This window comes from Simochromis diagramma, unplaced genomic scaffold, assembly GCF_900408965.1.
Source record: "Simochromis diagramma unplaced genomic scaffold, fSimDia1.1 OVJJ01000304.1, whole genome shotgun sequence".
Lineage (NCBI taxonomy): Eukaryota > Metazoa > Chordata > Actinopteri > Cichliformes > Cichlidae > Simochromis > Simochromis diagramma.
The window spans coordinates 10962387-10979162 of NW_024387030.1; the positions used below are offsets into that span (position 1 = coordinate 10962387).

General features: G+C 40.5%; 1 protein-coding gene across 1 annotated transcript in view; it reads right to left on the minus strand.

Moving 5' to 3' along the window:
- Positions 1-2761: 2761 nt before the first annotated feature.
- LOC120739936 (brain-enriched guanylate kinase-associated protein) overlaps positions 2762-16776 on the minus strand; it is a 45823-nt gene continuing 31808 nt past the window's right edge. Inside the window, exons 5-7 of the mRNA XM_040041937.1 lie at positions 13299-13406; positions 10398-10481; positions 2762-4634 (exon numbers count right to left, since the gene is read on the minus strand). Coding sequence (XP_039897871.1) covers positions 3093-4634; positions 10398-10481; positions 13299-13406 — 1734 coding nt within the window. The 3' untranslated portion in view covers positions 2762-3092. The remainder of the gene's footprint in view (positions 4635-10397; positions 10482-13298; positions 13407-16776) is intronic.

Here is a 16776-nt window from a genome sequence, read left to right on the forward strand (position 1 = left end):
GAGAGCTATCCTTAAATAAAAGCCTGCAGACCTTAATGAGCGTAAGCAGTATTAATATATCAGTCCCTAACAATGAGGTGAGAGACTGATAAAGTCGCACAGAAAACTGTTATTTCAACTTATTGGTGCTAAAAGCGGTTCTGCAACTAAATGTGATAATTAAGCCGGTTAAGGATTTGTTATAAAAAATTTAAACGGTCCCCTACTGTGAACCACCAGATGGTGGTAGAATAAATTACCTAAAATAATATGCCTCTAAGTCTGCAATCAATTTCCCAACACACATCTTTATTAAGTAAATAAACATACAGCAAAAAATATAGAACCATGCATCAGACAGACAAACGTGACATTTAACAGGCCTGTTATTCCTGGAACAGGGCTGGAGGTAGGACAGGACAGAACCACTTCAGCCTCGTCATTCAAGGTCAAAACATTCTATAAATATAACAACAACTTAAACTAGATAAAAATATTCATATTGTAACAACTGTGTATGAAGTATCTCCTTTTCTACATTGCGCCCACAACAAAAATACCATTTATATTCTCATTTCCTCTGTACAGTGGTTAAATGTAATTTCAAACCTTTTTCACTGCTAAGACCTAAACAGTCTACCAAATAAGAGTAAAAAAAAATGTCAGTGACCTGTATGGTGCAGTTTTAGCTTCACAAATATGACAATGTCAGAATATTTCAAACAGCCTTAAGCCAGTTCTCAGATGTGCGGGAGTGAGAGACGCATAGCTTTCGAAAATAAAATCTGTCAGTGATGATTTGAGGGCAAAGTTGAGCTTCCGTAAATTACCTTCTCTCTAGCGCTGTTCCTCTCGGCTCTGCAGAGCTACACAGACAGTAAGAAATCCTGGCGTGCATAGATGTTGGAACATTGTCATTTTGTACTCTTCTATACTGGAATAGCAAATGGTAGTATGATTGTTGGGCAGCAGGACAATCTCTCTGCAGTTGTTCATTTAACATAAGGCAATATTTTATAATAAGGTCTTTGACACTTTCTATGTCTGTATATACACAAGCTTTGTCCATTTCACAGTGTTTACTGAGCATGCTGGTTGAAAACAACACAGACTGTACATGTTTGTGTTTAGTCACTCTTTACTACCTTTTCAGTGCACTTACCCATCCACCTTTTCTTGTGCATACGTTGCAGAACTTCCACCAAGGCCTGGACAATTTTCCAATTAACTCTCCCCTTAAAGTAGTAGAACCAACAGTGTCGTTTTGCTTTTGTGTATATAGTGCCAAAAGTGTTAAAAGTTGGCACATCAGTAGAAATTTTACAGAATTTCATGTCAGCAAATTCCAGTGATGATCAACATCGAAAAACGTGACTTAATCTGTCTCCTAAAACCTGTGTATGTATATATATTATCTGACAGGAAGAGCATACGCTGTAACAGTAGTGCATACATACAGTGACAATACAGCAGATATACAGTATGTACACAGTTGTTAGATGCTGTAAAGGAGACCTTTCTGTCCACTGGACAGGATTAAGGCAATTTCACAAGTGTCTTGGTTTTTACGGTAACCGCTATGCAGTATGACTGCTGATGTCATCATCTTATTTTTGTACAAATATATGAAAAATTTCCAGTTGGGTAAAATGAATGACTTATACCTGCTGCTTTGTTTGAGTTATAGTACTGTGCAAAAGACATGAGCCACCCTTCTACTGACATGTGATTAGGCGTCAGTTTCTGGTGGATGGGTCAACGTAAAGCCCAGATGCATCTCCCAGGTCCCATGTAAGGTCTTTGGATTTTTTTTTTGAACTTGGTTCAATTGCTGTCAATGGGAATCATCTTGTTGATGCCAAAATACTATTTTTTTAATCTGTCAGACTGTGTTATCATTAGCATTTTTCATAGACTTACCTGAAAAAATGGGAACAAATGATCTGTTTTTTGCAACAGGCCTCTAGTAACAGAGTGCCTGAAAATACAATTTAAAATTGGTTCTGTGCTAAGTTGTCTGTTATGTGTCGACACAACACTGCTTCATCCCTTTTGTGAGATGCTTTTTTATTATCATTGAATGATTCGGTGAGGTAAAATAACTGGACTGAAAATGAATGAAAAAAGCAACTAAATGTCCAAAGAAAAACTTTGGAAGACCTTCAGAAAACCTAGAAAACTATTACTCAAAACAACATTTAAAAAAATAACAAGAAAGAGACAAAACATAAAAAAAAGGTGGCTGGAGACTTTTGCACAATACTGTACGTCTGTGTAATAGGTTTTACTGAATGGGTACCTGGTTATATTTGTGTATTTCCTCTCATAATAATTATATTACTTAAAAATATATTTGTATATTTTATAGCTGACAAATGTAGGCAATTTAGGGTTCTTATTAAGAAGTGTGGGATTACTCTATTAGCTATATAAATCTTGCTATGAAATATCATATGGCCTTGAAATAAATATATATTATTTAAATCTCTTATTTAGCCAGTTGGAGAATATTTCCTTCTGGTAAGGGTTGCCTACAGATAATGTCTCTTTGAAAAACAGTTTAGCTGGAAATGTTTTTTCCACCTTATTCATATGCATTACACAACATGCATTTGTGTAAGTGAAAGTAAATTGTTTTAACAGTTTGCAGTCAGCGCAGCCTGCCTAAACGTAATGGATAACCTCTCGCAAACATGCAGAATTAAGTCACCTCATTAAACACACTTCATTTTCAGTACTTGTATATATTAGAGCAAGAATTAATGATCTTTTGCTGGTTTTACTAACAGTACTTAAAAAAAGAGTGAATAGCACAGTATCTTTGTGTTGTAGAGAGAATGTGGTTTTATCCTGGTGCCTCTAATTATCGCCATCACTTAAACAAAAACATACTGACTAGCATGTCTCAGGTCGATAAATACACTGACGTACAATAGAGAAAAAGGTTGCAGACTGCATGAAACGTGCCGTGGCTAAGATACATAAAACAACATCGGAACACCCCATCACACCAAGTATGTGTTTGCTGCAGGGAGAGATACAGAACAGTACAGAAAGTTAGGACTCGTTATCATCGTCATCATCATGCATAAAATAAAAATCGCTTTCTCCACTCAGTTCAGCAGCGTACCGTATAGCTGTGCCTTGGTCAAACTGTCCTTTCTCGTCAGTCCTGTACTGCCAAACTTTTGGTATCTTGCAGAAGTCTTCTTTGGGAGCGCGGGGCCGATGCTGAGAGCAGAGCTGGAGCTCGGGCGGGGCCGGACGCTCGGCCTGGGGGTGGGGTAGTGTTGAAGACTTGAGGCTTCAAGTGAGCTTTGGTGTAAGGAATCAGCCGAACTGTCTGCGCTCAGATTCACGTAGTCCTTCTTTACGCTGCTTGCCGCTGTCACTCCCCCGCTGCTCTCCTTGTCTTTAGAGCTCCCTGAGAGGAACAAACTGCTCTCAGAGTCCTGACTGTCATCCTTGGCTCTATACAGCACAGAAGTTTTCTCCTGCTTGCGATGCTCTTTTGGCTTGGGACTGCGGCTGGGAGAGGAGGAACTCATGGGAAAGCACTGCTCCAGCACCCGACCGTGGAAGACGTCATCTCCTTCTTGGAAGCTGCTGTAGAGAGACCCTTTGACTTTACTGGAGGGGCCCATGGCAAAGTGGCGTTCAGAGAAACTGTATGGAGAAACCCGCCCTGTAATGTTGCGATAAGAAGATGAGAAGGTGTTGATGTCTTCCACGCTGAGCTGTCTCCAGCGGCTGCTCAGGTCATCCTCGGAGACCTGGACATCACCCTGGCTGTCCAGGGTTCCTCCATGAGCCTGGCCCAGTCCAATTGTAGACCCCATGCTGTGAGAGGAGGCCAGACGAGGAGTGCTGGAGTGGAACGGTTCACTGAAACATGACGCTGTCCTTGTGTAGGCTGGTGAGGGGCCCTTCTGGGGGCTCCTTTGGGTTGCCATGTGCTGGATGCTGTGGGACTTGGGGAAGCTTGATCTGTCTTTATCATAGGAGGAAATACTTTTGTGCTCATAGTCTCCACTACTACCTTCTCGCCAGTCCATGTAGAGACCCTGGTGGGAAGAAGATAAGGTGCTGCTGCCAGTGCGCCCACATCCTCCACTAACTCCTCCCTTTTCATCTGATGCAAGACTAAAACTGGAGTAGGAACTGGACACTGGGAGACTCCCAGTGCCGAACTCATCGTGGTGACGGAAGGAGGATGGGGGTTCATGGTGGGAAAAACTTCCAGAGTGGAAAGCATCTTCATCGGGGTTGCTGTCAACAGAGTTCTGAGCGTGAAGCTGAAGCAGGCCAGTGCCATGAAGGTCGACACTTTGTCTGCGCTCGGTGTCCTGCCATCGTTCAGGACAGTAGAGCGCCGTGTCGCTGCAGTACAGGTCAGATGTCTTATAAGAAAGGCGCCGGTTCAGATGATCAGTGCTTCCTGTTCCTGTCAGAAAGTCTCCATCCTGTGCCTGCGGGCTGGGTGAACGCGTTACAGGGCAACTGCTTCCAGGCTCGGGCTTTTCCAGGACCTTGGCAATTATGGCTGTGGGCACAGCGTCTGGATAATTTGAGTGACACATTGCCATGGTGACGCCACTACTCTGATTATGTTTTTCCATGAGGGAACTGATGCGTTCCTGGAAATCCAGTGGCAGCTGAGGCATGGAAGAGAAATACAAAGAGAGACAAAAGAAGCTGGATAAAGACAGGAAACTACAACCCAAAACAGCAAAACAAATGTTTTTGAAAAGTTGTGACAGTTGCTGAGCTTGTATTCAGCAAAGCTCTTTAAAAATGAATAAGTTCTTCAAGAGCCTTTTTAGCTGAATACTGAATGTATTTTTAAATGCCATTTCTTACTTTTCTGTAGGTCTAGGTGCAAAAATTCTCCTTTGATTTAGACCAGTATATGTGTCTCAGGGGGGAAATGTTTACATTCTCATTCATCCATACATGGTAGTATTGAGGGCAACTGGTCGTTTTTTAGGTTTCTGAAGACTTGTAGACCCCATGCTGACCCCAGACTGAAGACTCTCATCCAAGAGAATTCTTCAGTTCTATTACAACTAGTGGAGGATCCAAGGTATTTAACCACTAGCAGGGGCTGTACCCTTGGAAGTGGCCCTGAGGGTTGGTGACCAACTATTAGTCATAAAAGTCATCACATGAAATAAGGTGTGAAGAAAGGCTTATGAAGTAAAACCTGGTACTCTCCACCAGCCATTTGATAAATGAAACCTCTTAAATGAGAGGTGAATGTCTTCATGAACCTAAAGAAGTCGAGTTGGAGGTAGATGCCCTGTCTGACCTGAATTCCTCTCCTGATAACACAAAGAAACTGTGCTACCTTTAATAACTTTCTAAACAACCTTTATTTAGTTATGTGTTACAGAGTCCACAACTTAATTATACAGACATAAATATTTCTTCTTTCCTTCCTGCTTTCTTCCATCTGTTTCTCAGTCTGTCATCTTTCTCCTTTTCTTGCTGTGTCTCTCTCTCTCACACACACAGACAGACACATAATCTCTTTGATTGGCTCCAGTTTGAGAAAAATGTTCCTGTCAATTACAGACTGGCTCTTTGTGCCTATTAAAGCTGGTCAGGGTCAGCAGGAACTGTTCCCGACACACTGAGCTCTCTTTCTACTCATCCCTTTCTTTATCCTTTCATCTTTCTCCTCTTGCACCACTGCCTTCTCAACCAAAAGACTCTCATTCCCCCCATCTCTCTTTTTTTTCTTTTAGTGTGTCTTTTTATTTCTCTTTCTACCATCAAACAACATTGGTTCCACAGGGAAGGGCTTAGATTCAAATTAAACCAGTTCTCTGGGTCTCCAGCTGGGTATTGGAAAAAAATAGATAAAATTCTGACTTGGCTTTGTTAAGAAATAGAAGCTCGCCTCAGGCATAAAATAACCTGCATCTTTTAAGTCGGGGCTATTTTTAGCAGCTGTTGCCTCTCCCAGAGGGAATAGAGATGGAAAGTAGGTGAGGCTGTGGGGGGAGAGTGCAAGATAATATACAGTGTGTGCTCCAAGTAAGTCAGCTCAGCATTAGTTGCTATCTGAGGCATATCTTAATTAACAGTCACATAGTTGTGCAGTGTTAAGCAACGTGACAGCGAACACATCTGCAGGTCTTCTTTTATTACAATAAGTGGATTAATAGCATGTCGTGGAGCTGGTTACTTAAAAGACTAGAAATTCACCCCTTGTTTCTAAACTCCGTATTTCCTGCTTCACAATGGAGATAAAACATTTCAAATGAAATGTTAGTTTTACTAGCAATAAGACACACTCCATAGCTTCTTTAGTTAATCTTGGTAAATCTGTTACGTATCTAAAGTGGGGGAAATAGTTAAACTTAGCACCAAAAAAAGTACATTTGTGTTTGGTCAATTATTTCTTTGTTGTAACAATGTTTCTTGGCAATAAATCTCACACTGTTGGAAATCCTATTTATTTTCCCTTAAATGGTGCCGAGCAAAATGTGAGAAAAATGCAGACTTAAGTATACGGGCTTGTCCGGCCAACAGCTTATTCTACAGGGTGGGCCATTTATATGGATACACTGTAATAACATGGGAATGCTTGGTGATATTAAAGTCCTGTTTGTGGCACATTAGTATATGTGAGGGGGCAAACTCCTCAAGATGGGTGGCGACCATGGTGGCCATTTAGAAGTCGGCCATCTTGGATACAACTTTTGTTTTTTCAATAGGAAGAGGGCCATGTGACACATCAAACTTATTGGAAATGTCACAAGAAAAACAATGGTGTGCTTGGTTTCAACTTAACGTTATTCTTTCATGAGTTTATTTACAAGTTTCTCTTTGTTCACAGCCATTGACATGTCGAAGAGGTTAACACGTGAGGAGCGGATCGAAATTGTGTTGATATCTGGTGAATGCAGTGACCGGGTCATTGCAGCAGATTTCAATGCAAGACACCCTACGAGACCACCCATCTCCCATGGTACAATCAGCAAACTGCTTGCTCGTGAAACTGGTTCAGTGTTGGATTTGCCAAAATGTGGACGCAAGAAAACTGTCACTAATGAAGAAACATCAGTGGCTGTCCTAGCTTCATTCAGCAAGAGCCCACAGCGTAGCACTCGCCGCATGTCACTGGAGAGTGGCATTAGTCGAACATCCCTTCTGCGGATATTAGCTACTCACAAATGGCACCCTTACAAACTCCAGCTACTGCCGCATCTCAACGAGGATGACCCAGATCGGCGCACAGAATTTGCAGAATGGGCAAAACAAAAATTGGAACAGGACCCTCAGTTCATGCAGAAGATTTTGTTCAGTGATGAGGCAAACTTTTATGTGAATGGTGAAGCTAACAAACAAAACCACCGCTATTGGTCTGACACTAACCCACATTGGATGGATCCCTCCAAGACTGTTGGAACAACAAAAGTGATGGTTTGGTGTGGTATATGGGGTACAACGATAGTGGGTCCATTCTTCATCAATGGAAACCTCAAGGCCACTGGATATTTGAAATTGCTACATGATGATGTGTTTCCCTCTTTATGCACTGAAGCTGGCACGTTCCCTGAGTTTTTCCAGCAAGATGGTGCACCACCACATTATGGGTGCCAGGTCCGAGCATTCCTAGATGAACAGTTTCCTGGAAAGTGGATTGGTCGTCGTGGGCCAGTTGAATGGCCCCCAAGGTCTCCCGATCTGACCCCCTTAGACTTTTAACTGTGGGGTCATCTGAAGGCAATTGTCTATGGTGTGAAGATACGAGATGTGCAGCACCTGAAACTACGGATACTGGATGCCTGTGCTGGCATTTCTCCTGCAGTGTTGCTATCAGTGTGTGAAGAGTGGGAGAAGAGGGTTGTATTGACAATCCAACACAATGGGCAGCACATTGAACACATTTTATAAGTGGTCAGAAACTTGTAAATAACTCATGAAAGAATAAAGTTACGTTGAAACCAAGCACACCATTGTTTTTCTTGTGACATTACCAATAAGTTTGATGTGTCACATGGCCCTCTTCCTATTGAAAAAACAAAAGTTGTATCCAAGATGGCCGACTTCTAAATGGCCACCATGGTCACCACCCATCTTGAGGAGTTTGCCCCCTCACATATACTAATGTGCCACAAACAGGACTTTAATATCACCAAGCATTCCCATTTTATTATGGTGTATCCATATAAATGGCCCACCCTGTACTATTGACTCTTTTTTTTTTGAGCTTCTGGTACCCCAGGCGCTGACAATCAGGTGCCTGATTAGTGTCACCTGTGAACTACAGCGTCCTAGTACCACCACCAAATTGAAGGTCAGGGTCCATATAACAGGGAGTGTCAGAGACCAGCTGCAAAGTGGGCGTCCCACAGCAGTGTGTGACGACGCTGGTAATGAGTATGAGAAGGTTTTCCAAGCTGTTGTGTATGTGTGTGGTTCTTCCACAAGCTACTGAGGCCCCTATTTATTAAATTAATAAATTGTTAAATTGCCAGACCTCCAATCCAATAAGTGACGCCAAACAAAAGTCAGTAGCAGACTGACACTTTGTTAATGATTTGAAGCAGTCAGGATTTTCACTATTTTAAGTACACGCCTGTAAGGTCCGCCTGCTCAGGAAACACATGCACAGACCTTTCCTAAGTTTGTCAGTGTACATTTAAATTATTTTAAATGTGTTCTTTAGTGGATATTCTGTCTTTCTCTATTAGAATGAAAAAAAAAACAAAAAAACAATTTGATTATTTATTTTGTTTATATTTAGCAGGTAATTGGACAGTATTTCTTTAGTTTCATTGTGCAAACTTAGCCCTTAGGTCTCTTATTTCTAGAAGAATCTCTTGGCTGACAAAATCCCCCAAAGCAGAATTTTTACTGTTTCCAGTCAGCTTAAATCAAAACATGTCTAAATTGTACTCTAAATATGCACAGCAGCTATAGTGCTTCAAAACTGAGGCCAATACTACATGCTCCAGTCACAAACATATTCCCCAGCTGATGCCATTTAGAAGAGTACAAATGAAAGAGAAGGCAATGTTTGTGGACTAATTACCCTCACTAATGCAGTACAGTATTGCCTGTGTTAATGCATGCAATACTAATGTACTTCTGTGAAAGATTCCTAGATGATTCATGTTTTCTATAGAAAAACATACTTGGCATGCAGATTTAAGTTTAACAGCCATATCTGAATCAGTTTCTGGCAGCTATATGCAATTAGTGTTATTGCATTGTGGCTACAGTGCTGCTGTTCAGCAAAGATTAGATGAGCTCCCTATTAGCCAGTGGACCTTACCTCAATTTCCTGCCCTAAAGTCCTAAATGTGTTTCTTTAAAGAAAAGCATAAAACATCCCCTTTTCAGAGTTTTAACAAGCTGAATTCATTATTGCTCTATTTCATTTATATCAATGGTTTTTTTTAGTGATGCAAGTAGTCTGTAGGTAGTGCTTCACTTAATTATGAGCCCAGGTCTACAGATTTTTTTCCCTTTCTTTTGTGCCTCAGGTGTCATCACAAGCCAGCCTTTCATTCATTTATTATGCACAGCTAAGATGCACACAGATGGTACTTCAGACAGCAGACCTTCATCAGTCTGAGAGGAGAGGCCATGAGCGCTGTGGCTCCTTCTTATTGTGAAAACCACTCAAGAAGGCTTTTAATGGTACACCAACACAATATCATAAACTTTGCTTCATTAGAAGAAAAATACATTTAATTTCCTCTTTATTAGTACAAGTAAATGAAACCATCTCAAGCTTACTCGTGGCTGATGTAGTTATGCCCGTTAGCCTCAGAGCTGTATGTTGGATTTAAGCTGATGAGTTAAGGTTTCACACAATGCTTGGAAATGTTTTAATGCTTTAAACTAATATCATGTATTATTAGATTTTGGCAATAATATTTGTGAAAGAAAGGAGCTAATGCTGTTTGAAAGAATCCCCCAAAGTAAATTTTGGTGGAGAAATCCCGACATGGCAGGAGTTACCAAAGTGTGTCCATAGTGTTAAGTAGAATACACTAAAGCAGCATCAGCAGTACGTTTCAAATGCTCGACTAGTGTGTCCTTGTATACTGAATTCAGATGTAGCACTTTCTAAAAGACTTTATTCAAGCAAAGCATTTTGTACAACATGCTGCTTGAATGAAAAATGAAAACTTAAACCACATTCAATAATAAATAGTAAAGACCCAACTATGTTATTTTATTAATACACTTTATAAAGTTCTCAAATGTAAACACTGCAATTTCCTGCCGCTCGTCTAGGCTAACCTTGTTTGGAGTGTAATTTAAATAAACAAAACATCTTTGCTTAAATGGTCGGCGCTGAATTTTAAAGCTGAACTTTTTTTTTTTTTTTTTACTGCAGCACAAACCTAAACCCGCACTGATGTAGCTGCAGGAGGCAGTGCTGGTGAGCTCACCTCAGACATCTTATGTGCTCTGTAGTGAGACTTGGAGCACTGCAGCAGCTGGGCTGCCAGATTGCAGTCTTTCCTGTACAGGTCCTGGAAAAAAAGCAAAAAGATTATTCCCATTCACTTAAAACACACACACACACACACACACACACACACACACACACACACACACACACACACACACACACACACACACACACACACACACACACACATATACTGGGTTTTCTTTGGCATCTTGATAATTAAAGCATGCTGTGAGTGAGGAGTGTTATGAGTTTAAACCATCCCTGAGTAAAACCTTTAATACGTTAGATTACAGCCTTCTAATTGTGCTTTATAATTATGGGAGATGTCTGAGGGGGGAATCAGGAGAGTGTGCAACAATACAGCTGAACATAAAAATATATGTAACCAAGAAGCATATATATGCTTCTTGGTTACATAATTTCACTGGGTAGTTCGCAGGATCTTTACAATACCAGCAAACTTTTCTTTAGACATATCTGCCCTGTGCAGACTGTGCTAATTTTATTAGAGTTGTCTGAAACAGCACATTAACTTATCTGCACCTTCCAGCCAAGGAAGCAAGTACAGCATTATTCATCTCTTTACCCATGCTTTCTTTCTGAAAAGAATGGTTATTAGATTTTTGCTCAAATTTCACAGCACCGTGAGGGTGGTCTACTGGCACAACAGATGCCTGGTTTCATTGTTTTCTTCGTTTACTGTGCGTGCATGTGTTAGTGTGGGCGGTTAACTGGTTTTAGAAGGTTTTCTTTTCGTCTCCCTCCTCTGTTAAACCTGTCCACTTATAAAGGTCACTTCATGCTGCACTGTAGCTTTCCTGTTTCTCTTTAATAGCACAACCCTGACATTTTCCCCCCATAACATCAAAGCCCTCTCTTTGACAGTCTCAACTCCCCCACCAGTTAACAGTGGCTGCTTTTTGAATCTTTTTTTCCCCTGTTTTGGTGAAAAGAGACATTTGAAGTCCCTGTAGTTTTTCGGGACAGTTCAAATAGACCTTTGAGACCTTTGGTGATGTCTTAGTTAATATGAACTGTGTGGTGTGTCTCTCCTGGGAGTGCCAGCTGACAGCTTTGTTGCTCCAGCTGGTTGTGAGGCAGACTTTGTGATGTCTTATGATCAGTTCTTTATGTACACTATATTAATAATCTCTGAATGTGTGAATTGAGTTGATTCTTTCCTTCAAGTTGTTGTGAAATTAGAGCCATTTACTTTCACAGTCATTATCTTTGTAGGTAATTTATTACATTTGAACAGTCTTTGGGGATCATCAACATCTTGATGCCCTCTTTTGTCTGTCAATGTGTAGGATATGTAACAACTTCTTCTACAGTACTGTGCAAAAGTCTTGAGCCCCGCCTTATTTCTTTATGCTTTGCTTCTTAATAGACACACCTTTTTGTAATGTTTAAAGTGGTTCTGAGGTGTACTTCTCCAGGTTTCCTGAAGGTCTTTCAATTTTAGAAGAATATTTTTTGTTTTTTTAAGTCACTTGACACTGACCTATGAAGCATTCAAGCATAAAATACCCTAAGACAAGCCTAAGGCCTCAGTTCCTAATTTATAATTCAAGGGACAAACCAGCATTGTTTGCACATAACAGACAACTTAGTGTATTTGGACACTTTACTAGCAGCCTGTTGCAACAATACATAATTTGTTTCTATTTCTGTAGTTGGATATTTCAAAAATGCCAAGAGATAACACAGCTTGACACATAAATGATATTTTTACACCAACCACCAACCAAAAACCCTATCCACTGCAGATGAACAGGATCATGTCCTTAAATACCATGTATTTACCATGCTCGTGTATGTACCATGTACTATGTTAAAGCCTGTTAAAATTGTGAAAACTCAAGTTTTTGCCTTATACTGTATTTCCATGTATGTTTGTACATTTTTTAATAAACTGCTGGACCTGTTTTCCATTTTCCTTGCAAAATATCACGACATGAGGGGTAATTCAGGACAATTGCAAACTGCTGTAGATTAAACGGCTTCATCAGTTAAGTGTAAAGCAAACAGACAATTCATTTGTAGTGTGTTTTGTGGCAGTGGGTCTCAGGCATGACACAACTGTGAGGTTTTATTTTATTTCTTTGTGTTTTGAGCAGAAAATTTGATGGTTGATCTCCAGAGGAAATGTCTGCCTCACGGCTGGCACTGCTGGGACAAATTCTGAAACCTACTCAAAATGAACCTCGTCTCTAATCACCTCCGCTGGATGTTGGAGGGGAGGATTGTAAGAGGGCTCTATAGCTCAGAAGTGCTAAAAATTTGCCATAGAGCGGTAAGAGAAAATCTAACTCAGCCTAGAGCCCCTCCACAAGAAAAAAAGTAAAATCACTTCAAAGAAAAGCGAGGCACCAAATTTCCACATGCCGTTGAGCTCAGGTCTATGCAGCTGTGGATTCAACCTCTGCCAGCCCCGAGGATGCCCATTGATTTCAGTTCTATCACTATAAAACATCCAGTGGCTTAGAGTTAATTCCTCTATCTGCTGTGACACCTTGAAGCACAAATATTGAGGATGTTGCAGAAATACAGTGAGTGTGACTTCCAGTTTGACATGAGGAAGTGCTCTCCTCAGAAAGAGTTGATTTTTAGCTTCCAAAACCAACTGTTGTTTTGGTGCTAACAAGGCACCAAGTAAGTAAGGAATGAAGGCAGCTGCCCCAGGGCATCAAGTCTCTGTGCCCTGGATTTCCTGGGCTACTGTGCCTGCAGGCAAAATATAATTTGGGCAAGCAATCATACCAAAAAGTTCAGATACTGTCCAAATAACCTTGCTTCAGGTATATTCCCAGTGCTGACAAGCGGTATTATGGGGAACTTACATTATATAGATGGAGTAGCTTTAAGTACTCACATTGTCCTCTCTGAGTTTATTAATGGTGATCTTCGCCTCCATGAGATGATTGTTGAGAACAATGATTTCCCGGCTGAGGGCTCTCTTTTCCTCCTCGTGGTGCTGTGACTACAGTGTAAGAGAAAGAATGGACAAGTTAAAAGAGAAACTGGAGAAAAACAGAAGGAAAAAACCCCAAGGATGACAGAGTGGATGATAAGATGAGGGGCAGGAAGTGAGGGTTAGAGAAAAGAGATAACGAAAGAGATGAGAGAGCCAAAGTTGGAGGAGCAACAGAGGTAAAACAAGATTATAAAGGAGCACAAGAAAAATGAAAGGGGGAAAGTCATAAGTCACTATCAGCGTGAAGCTGGCGCTAGCACCAGGACTTAATTAAAAGAAGATTACACTTGCCAGAGCTCATATCATATCAATTACTCTGGGAGTAAGAGAAATAAGCATAGAGGGGAAGCGAGCGAAAGACGAGAAAAATAAAGTGGGTGCAAGAAAGACAAATGAAACACTCCATTTCCAGTGATTACTGTCAAAGAAGTGCAAAATGACCCTGCTGTAGTGACATTTGAACCACACTAACAGCCGAGTTTAATGATGGCTTCTATGTCTCTCTCTGTGTCTGTCTAGTCAGCTCAGCAGCTGTTGGCCACTTAATCCACCAGCTTGCCACAGATATCACCCCTAATGATTTTGGTGGCCTGATCGCTCATCTAATGTAATCGAAATTCCTTTACTTGCACATCTAAAATGTAAAAATAGGAAATAATTCATTCTTGCTAAATTGGCGTGTGACAATCCTTATTCTCAGCCAACAGGCCAGTCATAACAATGCCATGATCTTTTATAAAGATTATGACCTGTGTGAGGGTATCGTGAGATCAGGTTCTTTAGCTCCACAAACTAAATGCATCTCATAACGAACAATGATTCTGGCATGCAGTTAACACTTCAGCCTCCAGGGGGCAGTATAGGGTTCTTTTGGCTTAGAAATTATGTTTTGTTTTTCTTATTCACATGTGTCACACTGGCATACACACATACACAAAGTTGTAACTGTGAAACCTGTCACACAGCACCAGCTGTCAAATGATACACTCATTGGCCTCCCACCCTTTTTCCCCTCCCTCCTTCTAATCTCCCAATGGTGGTGATTGTTTTGAAATACAGAGGTGCAGCGCCAATCTAATAGGTGGCAATTAATGTCAGGTTAAGCAATAGAGCAGCATTGATATTCAAATCCAATTCTGTTACGGTCTCATTAATCAGCTGTCGAGACAAGCGCCTCCCCGCTGTTCTTTCTCCAGCTCATTACTCCTGCCTCCAGCTCGTTCTCACTATGTGGATGACCACATTAGGTACATTTTTAAGCTCAGATATTTAATTTGTCGCTTTTCTTTCTTTGTTAAAGTGATGTTGTGTTGGCTCAGAGACAATCTCCAGCTCAGATGTTAATATGACTGGTGTTGTGGTTTTACACATGGCTGCTTTTTATTTTTCCTTTTAAGAGTGACTCTGGACTTTAAAAACTGCACAATCGGCCTCATTTAGCAATACGTGACTTTTTAATGCAACTTTTTTTTTTGCTGTTTTCCAGCTGTTCAACAAGCTGCAAGCAACTTTAGTAATCAGCTGGAGTTGTGTGTGTGCACCCCCAGTGAAAGCTCTGGCATTTACTAAGTTTGGTTTAGACTCCACCAGCTACTAGTGCCTGACTCCATCTGTGCTCCCTGTAATGTTGCGCTTTGGGCATGTAGAATAGAAGGTGTTTATCAGAAGGCCTTTTCATTGAATACAGCTGCCTAATGCATCTGTAAATTATGACGACTGGAGCGGCAAAGTAGAGATAAAAGGCAGCAGCCACACTGTGGGAAGCTGTATAGTTAAGTGATAATTCTGTGTGTGCGTGTTTATCACTTGTACATCAGTAATTTGATTCAGTGTTAGTACAGAAATATTGATTAGTGCACCTTTCAAACCCGTCTAATCGATCGACCGGAGGCTCGAGTGTATCTGCACTGTGATAAATGTTGTAATAAAGAGTAGAAAAAAATGAATCAGCGCAGCTTTAATGTTAGTTAGAATTCAAGCCTGTTTCATTTACTACATATAACCCAATAGAACAGGAACACAGTCACTATCATCGGCATTAAAAGGCATCTTTAATTTACGATTCTTCTTAATGATCTTTGGGTCTTCTATTGCATTTTTGCTGAAAATTATAGGAAAACAGGGCACAGAGTCTGCTTAGAGACAAAAGAGACAGAGGGCATTCTTAACTGTGCTGATATAGTCATCATTGATCTTGTGCTGTATTTTAGAGAGAAGAGGAAAATGGGTTTTTATTTTCAGAGTTCTAGCCAGCAGAATTTCAGCTGTGCACACTGATTTTTGCTATCTCCAGCAGTCACTTTGTGTTGGATACACATGGCGTTCTTATCTATTGGTACCACACAAACAAGGAAACTGCATCAAGGAGAATTAATATGCATATTCTGACAATCTTATCTTATTGATTGACCCAGAGGAGTAGGGAAGATATTGTTTCCCACCCTAATGCATTGCACAGAATTAAAGCATCTCTTTTTGTCTTTCAAGTTTCTTCCAATCATTCACAGGAATGGTTGACCATTAGTGGTCAAGTTTAAGGGTTTGTTCAGACGTCATCTTAAATGACTCCTTTAACAAAGTGATCTCCTCTCCCAGTCGGATACGTAATGGAACAAATCAAAAACTAAACTCACAGGGCACGCTTCAATTATTGATCAGGTGAATTGAGTGCACAGTGTATAAAATGAGGAAAAAGTGTTTTTCTAAGACACCCCGGTTTGTTTTATGTATTCTGCTGCTGATTCTGTCTCTTCGCTGGGCAACAAATGAAGCCTGAGTCCCATGAGATGCAATTACTGAGGACTTCGGTTCACAGAGGAGAGCAGAAAACTGCTCCATTTTAAATACCGGTACATCCTTATTTTAAGAGGGAAAAGGAAAGAAACAAAGTAGATTTCTAACCTCATTAAAGAGGATTTTGAAATCAAAACACCAAAGATAACCACCACCCTGCTAAAAGCAGATTCTGTATGTAGCGAACACTTATAGGTAGAAGGAGATCTAAGAAGTTGTTCAATGGATACAATTAAAGCACAAGTAAATCTCTGGGTGATCCAAATTGATTATGTTAAGATGAACTTGCCATGTGAAACAAACAATATTTATAGGAGGAAATAAGCCTCAGTTTCAGTCAGCATTTCAAAGACAAGGAGTTATTTTTAAATTGTTTCCTGTAGAACTGAAAAACCACCTAGCTTGGCGTATGTGGGTAATCCATCATGATACAAATTTACTTGACTATATTTTGGAAGTGTTCCAGGTGATGTGGAGGGGGATTTGTGGGCTACACTGCTGGGAAATCAAACCTTACCTATTATAAGAAAATACAGTGTACGTAGAAAAACTAAAAATCCCTCCATGCAATTTCTTCCACTTA